General features: G+C 42.0%; 1 protein-coding gene across 1 annotated transcript in view; it reads right to left on the reverse strand.

Annotated features, from left to right (window-relative positions):
- Window positions 1-1,068: 1,068 nt before the first annotated feature.
- Window positions 1,069-15,261, reverse strand: part of PRKAR2A (protein kinase cAMP-dependent type II regulatory subunit alpha) — a 111,077-nt gene continuing 96,884 nt past the window's right edge. Inside the window, exons 7-11 of the mRNA XM_066618498.1 lie at window positions 12,963-13,064; window positions 10,618-10,692; window positions 8,331-8,396; window positions 6,968-7,106; window positions 1,069-4,407 (exon numbers count right to left, since the gene is read on the reverse strand). Coding sequence (XP_066474595.1) covers window positions 4,274-4,407; window positions 6,968-7,106; window positions 8,331-8,396; window positions 10,618-10,692; window positions 12,963-13,064 — 516 coding nt within the window. The 3' untranslated portion in view covers window positions 1,069-4,273. The remainder of the gene's footprint in view (window positions 4,408-6,967; window positions 7,107-8,330; window positions 8,397-10,617; window positions 10,693-12,962; window positions 13,065-15,261) is intronic.

Raw genomic sequence — 15,261 nt, forward strand, 5'->3', positions numbered from 1 at the left:
CCTTTGTTGCCTTCATGCAGTTGTTACAGGCCACAAGACAACTAGATGAATGCCTAAAGCACAAGACTATGTACTGGACAAGTACTGCATTACCCTAAATGTCCTGCTGGGAAACGGGAAGGCAAGTGACAAATCTTGCAAAAGCATGCATGAAATGCAAACTCAGTCTATGTGCAAGAGGTTTTTGATATGAGACAGCATCCAAAGCCAGCAATTCTCACCTGCAATCTGAACTGACTTATTTCTCAACTTTCTGGAGGAGGTAAACTTGGAATTTTCAAGATGAAGAGCAAGCTTATACCATGAATCTATGACATTTTCACCGTTTCACTATTCTCTTCTGTTAAGTATCACTTAATTTGAACCACCTCTTCCAGTCTATAAGCACAGAAAAGGGTTACATTTGCTGGAGCAAGTTTAAAAAAGTACACCCACACACTCAAGACTGTAATCAGGAAGGCTAGACATGGCATGTCAGCTTTTATTGGTTGGTATTGAAGTCAAACCCCAGATCAGATGGCGATCAGGATCTTACATGGCAGGTGTTCCATGCCCATCTTGGGAAATATTATGGTGCAAGAACTGACCCATCTACAAATCTTCACACCTTTTTTGGAAAATCAAATACTGTACTAGCTGTAAAAATGAGTGAAAGTAAGCCCCTTCCCACCAAATCTTTTTTTAAAAAGAACATTCCACACACTTAATGCAAAAGAACAAGTTCTCAGAACCAATTTGTGGAGTTCTCACAGGCAAGACACATTTAAAGCACTTGGAGCCTTGAGGTAGCATCTTTATGCACAACTAAACTTTAGTTATGTGGCTGAAGGAAAGCATTTCTAACACATGGTTGAAGTTTTAGTCAAGCTCAGCAAATTTGTGTCAGCCTCCTAAGGGACCAGAACATTCTTTCTCCTGGGTGATCAAGGTCCAGCATAGCCCTATAGCCTGTGCAGGGAGAAACCACAGAGAAGGCCTCCTCTAATGAAACATGTGGTTGGAGCAACTGAAACACCCCCCCAAACCCCAATAGCAGTATTCACAACAACAACAACGAGAAAAGATTACTAGAGTGAAAAAAACCAGAAAAGTTGTATTTTTGGCAGGTTTACAGATACATGTCAGGAATTAACTGAAAAGAAAAAAATGACATTCAAAGGGGCTGTCCTTTGTATGTAAAACTGCACATTTGTTTTGTTTTGTTTAAGACAGGGTTTTTTAAAAATATATTGTGAAAACCTGTGGTGTGACATTAACAAGAAGATCGTAACACCAGGACATGGTGAGCTCCTCCCAGGGGCTTCAAAACTGACAAGCACAAAGTTTAAAAAGACACTTAGAGTCTCAACAGACACTACTTGTTATCCACTTTGCTGCTGAGTTCTCTTATTAAAGCTGAATATCGCCAATGATATGTGAATCAATGGTAGATTCCTTTTCCCCATAACACAGAGCAGAAAAAAAACAATATTTGTAAGATGTTTAAATAGAATCATCTTTACATGATTAACTAACTTTCACTCTACATATTGCACAACAAATCATTTAATATAACGACATTACCCAAATCATTATCCACTCAGAGAAATCCCAAATGGCTCATTTTAAAAAATAATGTTGATCTCTTTTTAGGGCCATGGATAAGTCACACAAATGCAAATTGGCTTTGCATAAAAACACAGCAGACCAAAAAAATTCTACCCTGGCTGAAAATGTGTGGGTAGAATTCTCAAACAGCTCATCATTACAGTGAATCATACGAGCAGTTCACCAACAAGATGCACATTGATAAAAACTAGATTTTGCACAGATTTGCAAAAGATTAGCCCAATTTGGAGTTGTGTAATTTACCTCCCTGACTTACTTACCTCCAGAAACATTTAGAAAACTATGTCGTGCAGGAAGTACAAGGGTCAGTATCAGTGAGCATTGCCTCTCCCAATACTCTTTCAGTTCTGCACATTGTTCTCTTTCCTATCACTAGGTCATTTTTTTTCTAGTGTGGGATTCCCTCCAGAGCTCCAGGAAATAAAACCCCAGCAAAGGCTGTTCTAGCAAAGGCAGGTGGAAAAGATGCAGTTTTGTGTAACTTTTATGTACTACAAAGCTGTGCAGGCCAGTACCCAAGGAACAGGAACAAAAGCATCCAGGGTTCCAGATGGGTATGTGTTTAGCACAGACTGCATAAATGAAAGGAAATAGTGGTATAGAATGAAGTTGGTTGGCTCAACTAAAGTTTGGCTAAGTTTTAAAGAAAACTCAAAAATGGCTTTCAACATAAACCTGCACAGGCTCCACAGTGACTTTTTTTTTTTAAACACCATAATCTCCATCAAATCTATAGCCTAGATGGTTTTCGCAAACTGAGACTCCTACAATTAAAAATAGTATCTTTGGTGTAAAATCTTAAGATGAATTGTTTTCTCTTCAGACTTTTGGGGCTGCGCAATCTTCTTCCCTACAGTAGTTGAAATGGAGGTGTTGGGGGGGACGACCCAGAATACAACCCATCAAGCTCTGAGTACCTCTGTCAATGATTTTAATGACCAAAAACGTGATAATTTTAATCTTCAAGCTAGTTCAGCATCATTTCCTGATTCAGCAACGTATTAGTAAGTACATCTTAAGTTACCAATGCAGGAACACAAATGGCAAGCAGAAAAATGGCTTGAAGGCTATGAGTGACTTACAGGTTATCTGTGGCACTGCCAAGAAGGAAAAATTCAGAACAGCAGTTTTCAAGTTTAGATGGCAGGGCCACACAGACTTTTGTTTTCTTATTCTAGCAAGCAAAAATTCACATTTAGTGAAAAATCTCTATTCAAAACAGACATTTTCTAACATGCTGATGAACAGTGATGATGAAACGGGCTGTTGAAATTACCACCTACTGGTTTGATGTCTTTAGAATGCTCTTTTTAATGCTATGAAAGAGACCCATTTTAAGGTCTAATTCTTGACAAGGTAAAATTTAATGCAACTGTTACTTTAAGTAATGGTATTGAAACACCTTTAAAAATACTAACAAGCCAGATATTTTAGAGAAATGACATTAACCGAATCCCTAAATTTTGGCTCAAAGAGATCCCTTCACCCACAAACCAATTGCACAGAGTGTAAATGAGATTTTTTCATTTTGACTTTTTTTTAAAAAAATCATTCATTTTTGAAGTAAAATGTTGATAAAATGTTTCAAAAGATTTAGCAAATAGACCTGGCAATTGGAACGTGTATACTTAATCATGTTAAAGAATATTGTAAAATAGTATAGCTAAAGGGAGCTCCCCTTAGTACATAAATATTTGTTAAGTTATGAAAAAAATCAGCTTTTATTTTTTAAAAAGAGCATTAAAACTGATTCTGCCTAAGGCAGTGCCGTGCAAAATCCAGGACTATAAAGAATCCTTGTGAACTGGAATTTGGGTCACTTGCTGCTATTTCTTATCAGACTACCAAACAGTCCAAATTTAAGAAACAGACAGCAAAACCTTTGGAAAACAATACTGCAGCAACATTCCTGTGGCCAAAGGATCCAAAGACCTGACTCAAATTCACTGTAGCCTTAAAAATATAAAAATTGCTTGCCATTACAGATACTGCTCACAATTCAGCATTTTGCTTCTCTGCGCACTATTGACTGGGTATGTCTCTTGAACCCTTAAGCTTTAAGAGTTGTGGCACCTGTCATATCCAGCAGATGGCAAGAACAGCTCAGAACTAGCAAATTCATTAGTTCCAATGCCACTGTTGTCCTCTAACTTTTCCAACTATTTCAAACCCAAGCATACTACCCTAATTAAAAGCAGATTTTGATACTCCACCAGGGGAAAAAAAAAAAGTGTCAAAAGGAGGATACCGTAAGGAAGTGGCTGTCCCTGAGAGAAGGAAGAGCCACCTGCCACCCTAAATCACTGATTACAAAGTTTTCTATTTTTTAAACAAGAACAAACAGAGAGGGCTCCAAATCTTTGTATCAGGCACTTGAATTGTTGGAGAGACATGCCATTCTGAACCAAGCAAAATGAAAGGAGGATCAAGAAACTCAGCAGTAAGCTAGGTCTAATAATGAAATTTCAGCAGCAAAGCGGAGGTCTAGAACAAGACTTGACCCATCCAGCTGTGCTGAGACCTATGAAGATTTCTAAAAAATGCCCAAGACAACACCAACAGCCACTGTCCTGTAGTGTCCTTTTTCATTTGTGTGGTGCTGTGTTGTTGCTAACAGGAGGCTTTTCTGTGTCTTGAACTGAGAAGGCACTAAGGTACTCTGTGCCTAATTGCCTGGATTTGTCAGGTCCATGCTAGAACCAAACAATGCCACCAGCTGCTCCTCGTAATGCGTTATATTCCTCTTCATAATGTCCATGCAGGGCCCAAGTAACCTCTCAAACGCTTGTATATCCATAACTGCACAGAAACACAAAGAAACGTGAAAGACATGTATGAACCTTGACTTCAAGAGGAAACCTCCACATCCCAATAATAATAATAATAATAATAATAATAATAATAACAACAACAACAACAACAACAACAACAACAACAACAACAACAACAACAACAACAACAACAACAACAACAACAACAACAACTTTATTTTTACCCCGCCTTTCTCCCCGAAGGGACTCAAGGCGGCTTACAACATATTAAAAACAATTTAAAAACAAATAAAAACATATTAACACATACTAAAAACAGCAGTCAGAGTAAAAAAAAATAGGTAAAAAGAGCATAGAGCAGCAGCAAGTCATAAAAGAATCAGGCCTGTAAAAAATATTAAAAGATGTTAAAAAGATGTTAAAAGGCCAAGAACTCAGAAGGCCTGTTTAAACAGAAGGGTCTTCAGGCCTTGCCGAAAGGTCTCAAGAGAGGGAGCCATTCTTAAGTCAAGGGGAAGGGAGTTCCATAGCGTTGGTGCCACTACTGAGAAGGCCCTATTTCTTGCAGCCGCCTCATGTACCTCCCTAGGCGGCGGCACTTGTAAAAAGGCCTTCTCTGATGACCTGAGAGGGCGAGCCGGATTGTATGGGAGCAGGCGATCTCTAAGATACCCTGGTCCAGAGCAGTATAGGGCTTTAAAGGTCAATACCAGCACCTTGAATTGGGCCCGGAAACGAATGGGCAGCCAGTGCAGCCGCTGGAGAAGCGGACTGACAGAGTCGAGCCACCTACCTCCAGTAACCACACGGGCCGCCGCATTCTGCACTAGTTGCAGCTTCCGAACCGTCTTCAAGGGCAGCCCCACATAGAGCGCATTACAGTAATCTAATCTCGATGTCACCGAGGCATGGATCACCGTGGCCAGGTCTGCACGATCCAAGTACGGCCGCAGCTGGCGCACCAGCCGAAGCTGAGCGAAGGCCCCCCTTGCCACAGCCGCCACCTGGGAATCCAGGAGCAGCTGCGAGTCCAGGTGGACCCCCAAGCTGCGGACCTGCTCCTTCAGAGGGAGTGCAACCCCATTCAGCGCAAGCCGATACTCCAGCACCTGCATCGAGGATTTCCGAACCAGGAGAGCCTCTGTCTTATCCGGATTTAATTTCAGCTTGTTAGCCCCCATCCAGATCCTCACTGCCTCCAGACAGCGCTCCAGGCCCTCAACCGCCACCCTGGAGTCTGGAGGAAAGGAGAGATAGAGCTGGGTGTCATCAGCATATTGATGGCACCCCACTCCAAACCCCCGGATGGCCTCTCCCAGCGGTTTCATGTAGATGTTAAATAGCATGGGGGACAGAATTGAGCCCTGTGGCACCCCACATCTCAAGGGCCAGGGTGTCGAACAGGCATCCCCCAGTACCACCATCTGGGACCGACCCTCCAAGTAGGAGCGGAACCACCGCAAAACAGTGCCTCCAGCTCCCAACTCGGCCAATCGGCCCAGAAGGATACCATGGTCGATGGTATCGAAAGCCGCCGAGAGGTCCAGCAGGACCAACAGGGACGCACTCCCCCTGTCCAGTCCCCGGCGTAGGTCATCCACCAAGGCGACCAAGGTGGTTTCCGTCCCAAAGCCCGGCCTGAAGCCAGATTGAAAAGGATCCAGATAATCCGCTTCATCCAAGACCCTCTGGAGTTGGGACGCCACCACCCGCTCAATTACCTTGCCCAGAAACGGGATGTTGGAGACTGGCCGGTAGTTATCCAACACAGTGGAATCCAGGGAGGGCTTCTTCAGGAGGGGGCGAACCACCGCCCATTTCAAAGCGAGCGGTAACGTCCCCTCCATCAAGGAAGAGTTGACCACCCTCCCTGTCCACTCAGCCAGCCCACCCCGGGCAAGAAACTGACAATAGAATATATTAGCTAGGAAAGCTGGGACTCTGTGATGCTGCACCAGTGAGTGGGATGGCGAGGCAAGTACGGGTGCAGTAAAAGGTGAGAAGTGGTATCAGATAATACAAACAGCCCTTTCCAAAACGGAAGTCACTTTTCATAACAGTGTTGCTATAAACAATGGGTCACAAGGCAAGTGCCCGATGTAAGATTATAGGCCCCCATTCAGGAGGGATGTCACACATAGAAAAATGAAGAAAAGGCAAAATCAATTAGTACAGCAAAAAGTTTGCTATTAAATTATAGTTTTCAGTTTACAGTTCTTACAAATCACTCGCCTTTGAGCAGACAACGAAGACTCAGAAATAGTTTTCTAAGCAAACGACATGTATATAAATACTGTTAATAACAACGATGTTAGTTTTAACATGTGTTTTGGACTCCCTTTCCCTCTCGTTGGAAAAAAAATGTTGGCAATGTGAAGAAATGTTGGGAAACCACGGTGGTACAGTAAAGGGGTTTTAGTACTCTGCCCCACAGTTTTGATCACATTTCCCCTTTGTCTACTACCAACAGTAGAAAAAGTACTTCAATTGGCTCTCAATTGACCTCTCTTCCCTGGGTACAAATGTCCAACCTAATGGAACTTGACCAATAGGAGTACAAACAAGAACAGAAAATAAAGAGTCCTTACCTAAACATTTGACCTCCCCAACAGCATAGGCAGAGGCTGCTCTAGGTTTGTTAGTAACTAGTGCAAGCTCTCCAAAATACTGTCCTTTTTGACACCGAGCAATCTCCACCTCCTGGTTTGCATCCTTGCCTGTGACAGTCTGTAATTGAAACATAACACTTGGAAGTGGCTCTGTTTTATCAGCAAATTGCTACGCAGAAACTAATTCCCCATATATGCACCAAGATCCAGAGGGTATCCTGATTCAAGTTCCGGGATAATCAAAGGCCAGATTTATTACAAGACAAAGGGCCTTTTCTGTGGTGATGTTCCTACTAGACTCCCTCCTCAGCAAGGCCAGTCATGTCAACTTTGTCTATGGCTTTTAAAAAGCAAGTGAAAACACTGTTATTTCAACATAACTTTGAGGGTTTTCCAATTATGAACTGTACGCACTGAATTTCTGATGGACTTCTGCTAAGCATTTTTGTGATAAAAGGCAGGAGTTTAATTTGAATATAAAACTACTTATTGATTATATTGTTTCATTCCATGTTGTTAGCTGGCTAGAGAAGGCTGTAGAGACATTTTCGATAGGCTATAAAAAACCACACACATGCACAATAGCACAGTTTTGCCAAGTTCTCCTGGCAAGGAAGAGCAGCTGTTCAAGATGAGCTTTGAGAAGTCAAGCATTCTAATGCACACCAATTCTCTCACTAATCTTGCATGCCTATTTCAACCAAGTATGACTTAACAGGAGTCTCTGAATTCGCAAATAATGTCTCCACAGTATCACAGCAGGAAGATGGATGTCAACAAAAACAGTAAGAAAACTGCTGAGAGGGCACAACACTAATGATATTGCAAATAGTTTCTTAACTGCATCCTATTGCTCTTCCATTAGGAAACCTAAGTGCATTGTTGGTGGTCAGAAAGGGTACATTTTAACTGTCAGTAAATGCTGTAATTTCAGCAAAAAAAACACTGCTGCCATAATGATCCTGGGCAGATGCAAGAGCAAAAGTGAGGTATGGGCCTGCCTATGCCCTTGCCCTCTTTTACTGCAAATTCTTCCCCACATTTTCCCTTGTCAGCAATATAGTGCCCTGTCATGACTGCACTAATGCTAGCCACTGTTCACTTTGTTTAAAGTCCTTGTGAAGATCTTACTCACAGTCTAATCCATTCTAATAATCCTAAAAAACTGTCACCTACATTGTGCACCTGCTTCCCCATGCCTTTTTTACCAGATAACTGAGTAACACAATAAGATTCATAGTAGGATTCTGAAATATGCCTGGTCATAAACTGGCCATTTTTCTTACTTCATGGGCTTATTTCTAACCAATAATAATCTCACCACAAGTGTATTTGAACTTACCTTACTTTTAATCAAAATTTTCACTTCACCAGATTCTACAATATAAAAGCTGTCTGCCTTGTCACCCTGTGAAGAAAAGAAAAAGTTCTCAAGACATGTTTAATGTTCAGAAACTGTTGCCATGTTGGGCAACTGGCAGTGGGGTATGTATGGATTTTGGGGGAGGCAGCAGCAGCCTCAAGGGCTTTTTGGCACTTCATCACTGAATTTTCTGAAGTGGTGTCACAATGCAGTGGCCCACCATCCACTCAGAGTCATGGCCTCTGGCCCGAATGCCACGAACATTGCTGACCCTGTTCTAGGGGCTGATATCACTTTATTTACTGTACTGTAGTATGGACGTTAGCACAAAACTGCCCACCCCATAAGTGTGCTAGGAAGACTCACATAAAATTTTGATACATGCTTTTTTAAAATACTCCAATACAGAAGCCCAATGATCACCACCATTACAGCATATATTGAAAGCACACAATCCAAATTTACCTGAGCACTCTAAAAACACCTGACAAGTGCCTTGAGTACCACCTCAAGTATTTGAGTGCCCTGAATTGTATCCATACTAGAGTACAAAATGTACAGGAACCATGAGCTTTGGTTTTCAAGCTTTGAAGTCATGCTGTACCATGCTATTCATTTATTTCAATTTAAATTATTCCTATGTCATGAAAAAGTACCACAGGTAGTAACTGGTGATTTTGATGTCATCATCAGTTACTTCTGGATTAGGAGACCAGATGCAATACTACAAACACTGGTAAGAGACTCAGGACAGGTAGGAGACCTTAGAGTGTGTAAAAAAGTGCACCCTGGAGCTCTGCTACCTGAGCTGAGATCCTACTGCTGCTTGTTGCGTTGCAATGCTGGTCTTGCTGCCAGGTGGTGCGGGTTTGGGGGTCCCATGAGTATGATGTACCACTGGTGGCACAAGTAACACTGGTTGAGAAACACTGGATAATATTTCCGTTAAAGGGTTGCTGCAGAAATTACTGTAAGGTAATATATGAGTGGGGAAGAAGAGGCTGTGGGAGATTAATAACTCAGGCAAGTTTGGGAACCACTGCACTATGCAAATGTTTATCATCATCCTAGCACAGGGGTGTTAAGGCCTGGGGGCCGGATGTGGCCCACAGAAGCTCTTTATCTGGCCCTTGGGCTCTCCCAGCCCCACCATCAGCTGCTCTCAGCTTCTGAGCTGTGCTGAAATGTCACTGCTAAAAGGGCAGTCCACATGATATCTTGGAAATAAGATCAAGATTTGCATATTTTCTCTTCTATTTGCAGCCAATGAGTTTCTAGGTAAGAAAAAGATTTCTGGTCCTCATTTACTGCATGACATGACTTCCTGGTTAGTGATATCACTTCCAGCTCTCAGCAGGCCTCATGAATGCTATTTGACCTGCTGGATGAAATGAGTTTGACACCCCTGTCCTAGCAGGTACCAATGTAGAAGAGGCATTCCATCCTGTACGCAAGAGAAAAAAGGGGATGTCTTCTCCAAGGTGGCACCTGTGACCTACAGTTTTTAAAAAACGTTCTCAATTAAACCACCATTTTAGTTGAAAAGTTTAAAACAAATCAATCAACTAAATATTGTAGCCTTGCAGTGGGTTGATATACAGTAACCAAAAGGAAGAGCAGATATAGGAGACAGAGCCTCAAGGAAATGAGCTCAGGTCTAAACCCTGAGAGGACTCCTGCAGTTTTAAAAAGTTGCAAAGAAGACATAATTCCACCAGCTGATGCTCCAACCATCACAGCAGCATTTTGACTTCCCAAGGGAGCCAATGAGGTGGGCACTGAATTCATTACGATTTGACCTCAGCAGTTATTCTTCTACTAAACTAAGTACTGAAACAATAACGCAAGAAGCCTAGAACACTGGCTACTGATAAAACTTAGAACTAGACAACATATTGTTGTAAGGGAAACATTTTGCAATTTGATAAATTCAAATCAGGCAATGAATCCCTTGGCATGCAAGGAGTCAGACAATCCTGGTCTGTTCTATTTCCAGAGCGCCAAAGCTATATTGCAGAATCACCTTCATCCCAACGGTTTTCACAAAACTTAATTCAACTCAGAGAGCATCCTTTGAACTCTAGGACTTGTTGTTCTGTTCATGTTTATACAAAAATTATTAAATTTAGTAAAATGAAAGCTTAAATAGGTACGTCCTGGTATTGTCAGCTGATATAGGGAAGAACCGTTCATGCAAACACAGCAAATGGTCAAATGAAAACTATCCATTATGACATACTACATTGCAACAAATCTGTCTATATACCTGAGAAATGATCCGCTCACCATCTCGATATGTCTTCTCCCCAATCACATCAACAATCTTCATTCGTTCTGACACCTACAGGAGGAGAAAATGAGTTTCACCAACCCTCATTCTCTGTCTGGTAACAGCCTAACTACCTCTGTAATAAGGTGACACAGACATCAATATATGCATATACACTGGCTGCCTGAGTTACAGACCACACCATGGATGATTTTGTGCAGGTGCAGTGCATCCTTCGAGGTGATTTTACAGGTGCAATACACGTGGTAGGCCAAAACTGGATGTCTCAACTTGCACATGTTTCAATTTAAGGAAAGGCTCCTAACCTGTATATAAGTAGAGGACTTTTTGTACAGTGGAATAAAACTAATGATAAATGTGACCCAACATAGGCTAAATCTCATTTTAGAGCCTATGCTGTCACAGTGACAGCAGCAATGGAGAGAGGTGAAAAGCGGTGTGCCCCAAGGATCTGTCCTGGGACCGGTGCTTTTCAACCTCTTCATAAATGACCTGGAGACAGGGTTGAGCAGTGAAGTGGCTAAGTTTGCAGACGACACCAAACTTTTCCGAGTGGTAAAGACCAGAAGTGATTGTGAGGAGCTCCAGAAGGATCTCTCCAGACTGGCAGAATGGGCAGCAAAATGGCAGATGCGCTTCAATGTCAGTAAGTGTAAAGTCATGCACATTGGGGCAAAAAATCAAAACTTTAGATATAGGCTGATGGGTTCTGAGCTGTCTGTGACAGATCAGGAGAGAGATCTTGGGGTGGTGGTGGACAGGTCGATGAAAGTGTCGACCCAATGTGCGGCGGCAGTGAAGAAGGCCAATTCTATGCTTGGGATCATTAGGAAGGGTATTGAGAACAAAACAGCTAATATTATAATGCCGTTGTACAAATCTATGGTAAGGCCACACCTGGAGTATTGTGTCCAGTTCTGGTCGCCGCATCTCAAAAAAGACATAGTGGAAATGGAAAAGGTGCAAAAGAGAGCAACTAAGATGATTACGGGGCTGGGGCAACCTCCTGATTTTAGAAATGGGCTATGTCAGATGCAAGGGAGGGCACCAGGATGCAGGCCTCTTGTTATCTGGTGTGCTCCCCGGGGCATTTGGTGGGCCGCTGTGAGATACAGGAAGCTGGACTAGATGGGCCTATGGCCTGATCCAGTGGGGCTGTTCTTATGTTCTTATGTTCTTAAATAAATCCCACTTCTCTACCAACATTGTGTCAGCAGAAAGTGATCTAGTGGAAGTTTTCTGTGTAGTTCAGTTTGTTAAATCTGGTGCCCCATGACTATAGTGAGGAACCATCAGTGGCCTGTTTTGTCGATGCTGTTGATAAATCATTCCCATACATTGCAGCTTGGACACCACACTGAATGTGGCCCATGATGTTCCCTAGGCATCTGCTGGCCCTAGTTTGATGGATACATTACAGTTTACTCAGTTTGATTCAGTTTATTCCATTCTGGCTAATTAAACAACTGGTGGGGTACCTAAAGCACTGGCTTGGCCAGCTGGTGAGGTAAACATCTCCTTGAGAGACAGAGGTAACATAGTGTTCAGGGAAGCTACTGAATGACAGCTATTGAGAAAAAGCCCTCCTTGAATCCTGCCACCTGGCTAACCATCAGCCAGTATTAGATGTATAGTTTTTGGGTAGGGTGACCAATGGTGACCTCAATTCCAAGTTTTCCTGGATGACACTGATTATCTTGATCCCTTGAAGTTTGATTTCAGTCCCTGCGATTCAACTGAAATAGTCTTGGTTGCCCTGGCTGAAAGACCATCCCAGGGAGAGTACATCACTGTTCCAAATAAGCTGTGCAACTGCACAGTTCCAAGCCTGGCTGAGCCAGAAGTTGACAATGACTGACACTGCCAAGTGTTACAAGATGCCCCATGCTGCCACACAGAAAATGCAGTGGCATGGACCCCCTTTCAGAGAATATTGGAGTGCATCCCCACTGAGTCTGCTGGACCTCTCAGCAGCTTTCAATAACAACCTTTTTGAAGTTTCCTTTCTGAAGTGCCTAACAGAAATGTGGTTGGAGGGGAACCATTCTGCAATGGATCTGCTCCTATCTGATGGCCATGTTACACAAGGTAGTAACCAGGGAGACTGGTGCTTATGGGAGAATGTTAAGGTATTTTAAACTTCATGAGACTGACATTCATGAAGTCTTCATAGTATGGTATTGTTTGTGGCCCACACATTCTCCCTAGCAGGTAGCATTCTGACAAACAGCAAACAATGCTGTCTAACAGATTAAGGTGACAGAGTAGCCTATAGGTATTTTAACAATTCTTTGTGGATTGCCTCTCATAAAGGACTTTACCTCCAGTGACTTAAGAAGGGGCACTGACTCAATAAATAGTTCATATGTCTTCCTTTTCTTCGCATTGTTTTTCAGTATAATTCTTCTGAATGTCACTCGATCCTTTAAGAAACATAAAATTGGATTATTTTCCTCGACCATTACTATTCCAGAAACAAACCAACACCACATTAACCCAAAACAAAGAACACTCCCATTACAAATATTCTTTGTAATAAGTATCATATTCATTAGTACTAGATACTTGCTCCTGAAATTGATCACATATTACATTTCAGAAGAAAATTGAAAGAACTAAAGAGGCAGATAAATAAGAAAGTTTTGTTCAGCTCAATTCTAGCTTAACCATTGCTACTACAAGTCTGCCCACTTAACTATTCTTGCAGAAGAGCAGACAACTTGTAAGCTAAGAAAGATCCTGACTAATGCCAGCCTTTCTACAGCAACAAGTTCCAACAGCTAAATGGCAGGGAAAATATGAATGACAGACCCAGCATTACTCCAGAATGGCAACTCCTGAATTCATTCTTACCTATGGAAAAAGTCTATAAAAAGGCCACTAGGTGGTAGTGTATGATCAAGTGGATGTAAGAGTTTTCAGACACTGCTTGCTTTCAGGACTAAGTTCACATATTAGTTCTCTCTCTCTCTCTCTCTCTCTCTCTCTCTCTCTCACACACACACACACACACACACACACACACAGATGTATAACTGTATCAGCACAATATTACATGCAAGTTAAAAAGGCCACATACTTACTTTTGGCTCAAATACACATCTATAGAAACTTCTTGTTTGTATGCATCGGGAGTCAGTACTGCAACAACCATTTCCACGTTGCACACAATACATATGTCCCTGTACAAGTTTTTGTATTTCTGAATGAGAATCAGCTCTCAGTGTTTCCCACCATATTATAGTACGAACAGGAACACACTGTTCTAGAAGGTTTCGCCCCTTGCCTTTAACAGCATATTCTCCGAACTGAAGTTCAGCAGTGAAAAGTAAGCTGTTTCACACTCAAATATAGGCACTTCTCAATTAATGTGGGGTTATATGCTTAGAAATCACACATGTATATAAAATGTGTAAATTAAAACTATTTTTCCTGTAGGCGCCAATATAAATAATATAGGTTAAGGGAAAGTCAAACACGTTGACAAGTTGTGACTTCTGCTTGCCCAAGATGGCATAAGGACAGGGGTGAGGAGGGAGGCTACTATGAGTGGGAGTGGTTACTGATGTAAACCACTGAGAAAACAATGATGAAAACAAAGATCTCGGTAAGGAAACTGAGAAAGCTGTAAGTGATAGCTCAGGGAATGCATTTTCTCTTTTTTTTTTTTAAATTTCTGGCTTTAGAGGAGATTCTCTGCCCCCCCCCCAAACACACACAGAGCAGAAGCTGCCAGCATCTAACAGAGTTGTTCGTTAGCAGTTAATTTAGCTAATTTAGTAGCTAAGTGCATTTCAACGCTGGCAAATGTCACAAAATGTCCTTGTGACTTCTGGAGTGACTTGGCAAGGAAATGATGGTCCAAGTTATTTCAAAAATTGTGCATGTAAATTAGACTTTTGGTATTAATTTGCAAATCACGCTATTTCAAAAACATGTAAATCAAGATGTGCCTGTATCTGGAAAAAAGAGTCTATTTAGTTATTTTTCACATTTTTATACTGCCCTTCCTCCAAAGAGCTCAGGGTAGCTGCTCCCCTCCTGTTGTCCTCACAACAACCCTGTGAGGTAGGTGAGGCTGAGAGAAAGTGACTGGCCCAAGCTCACAAAGGAAGCTTCATGGCTGAAGGGGGATTTGAACCTGGATCTTCCAGGTCTAAGTCCACCTCCCAAACCACTACAGTCTATCAGCTTCCCCACAACAACCTAAAAGTTCAGCAATCATGTCACTGCTGAACATCTGGAGGTGGCATCACAACTCTGGACATTCAGCAATGAAGTCATGACAAATCGTGACACTGTGCAGCTGCTGAAGGGGTCTATGCATTGGGCGCAGACCCCCTACAGAGAATGCTGTTCCTTACCTATTACCAAATGGACCAGAATGATTGATCTTTCTCTCAGTACATCCACCACCAGAAATTAGACAGGAAGTAAAGGGGGAAAGGTTATTTGCTGGAGTGTTTGCTCAAAACTCTCAGCCAACCAAAACCAGAAATATCATCTCCTTGGTGACATGTATGAAGACATGCAATAGCAAACAGGATATTGGAAAACTTTTCAAGTCTCTTAAGATCAGATTGGAAAGTATGGCTAATTTCCTGCTGGATATCAAGCATA

The sequence above is a fragment of the Tiliqua scincoides genome, chromosome 2 (genome assembly GCF_035046505.1).
Source record: "Tiliqua scincoides isolate rTilSci1 chromosome 2, rTilSci1.hap2, whole genome shotgun sequence".
NCBI lineage: Eukaryota > Metazoa > Chordata > Lepidosauria > Squamata > Scincidae > Tiliqua > Tiliqua scincoides.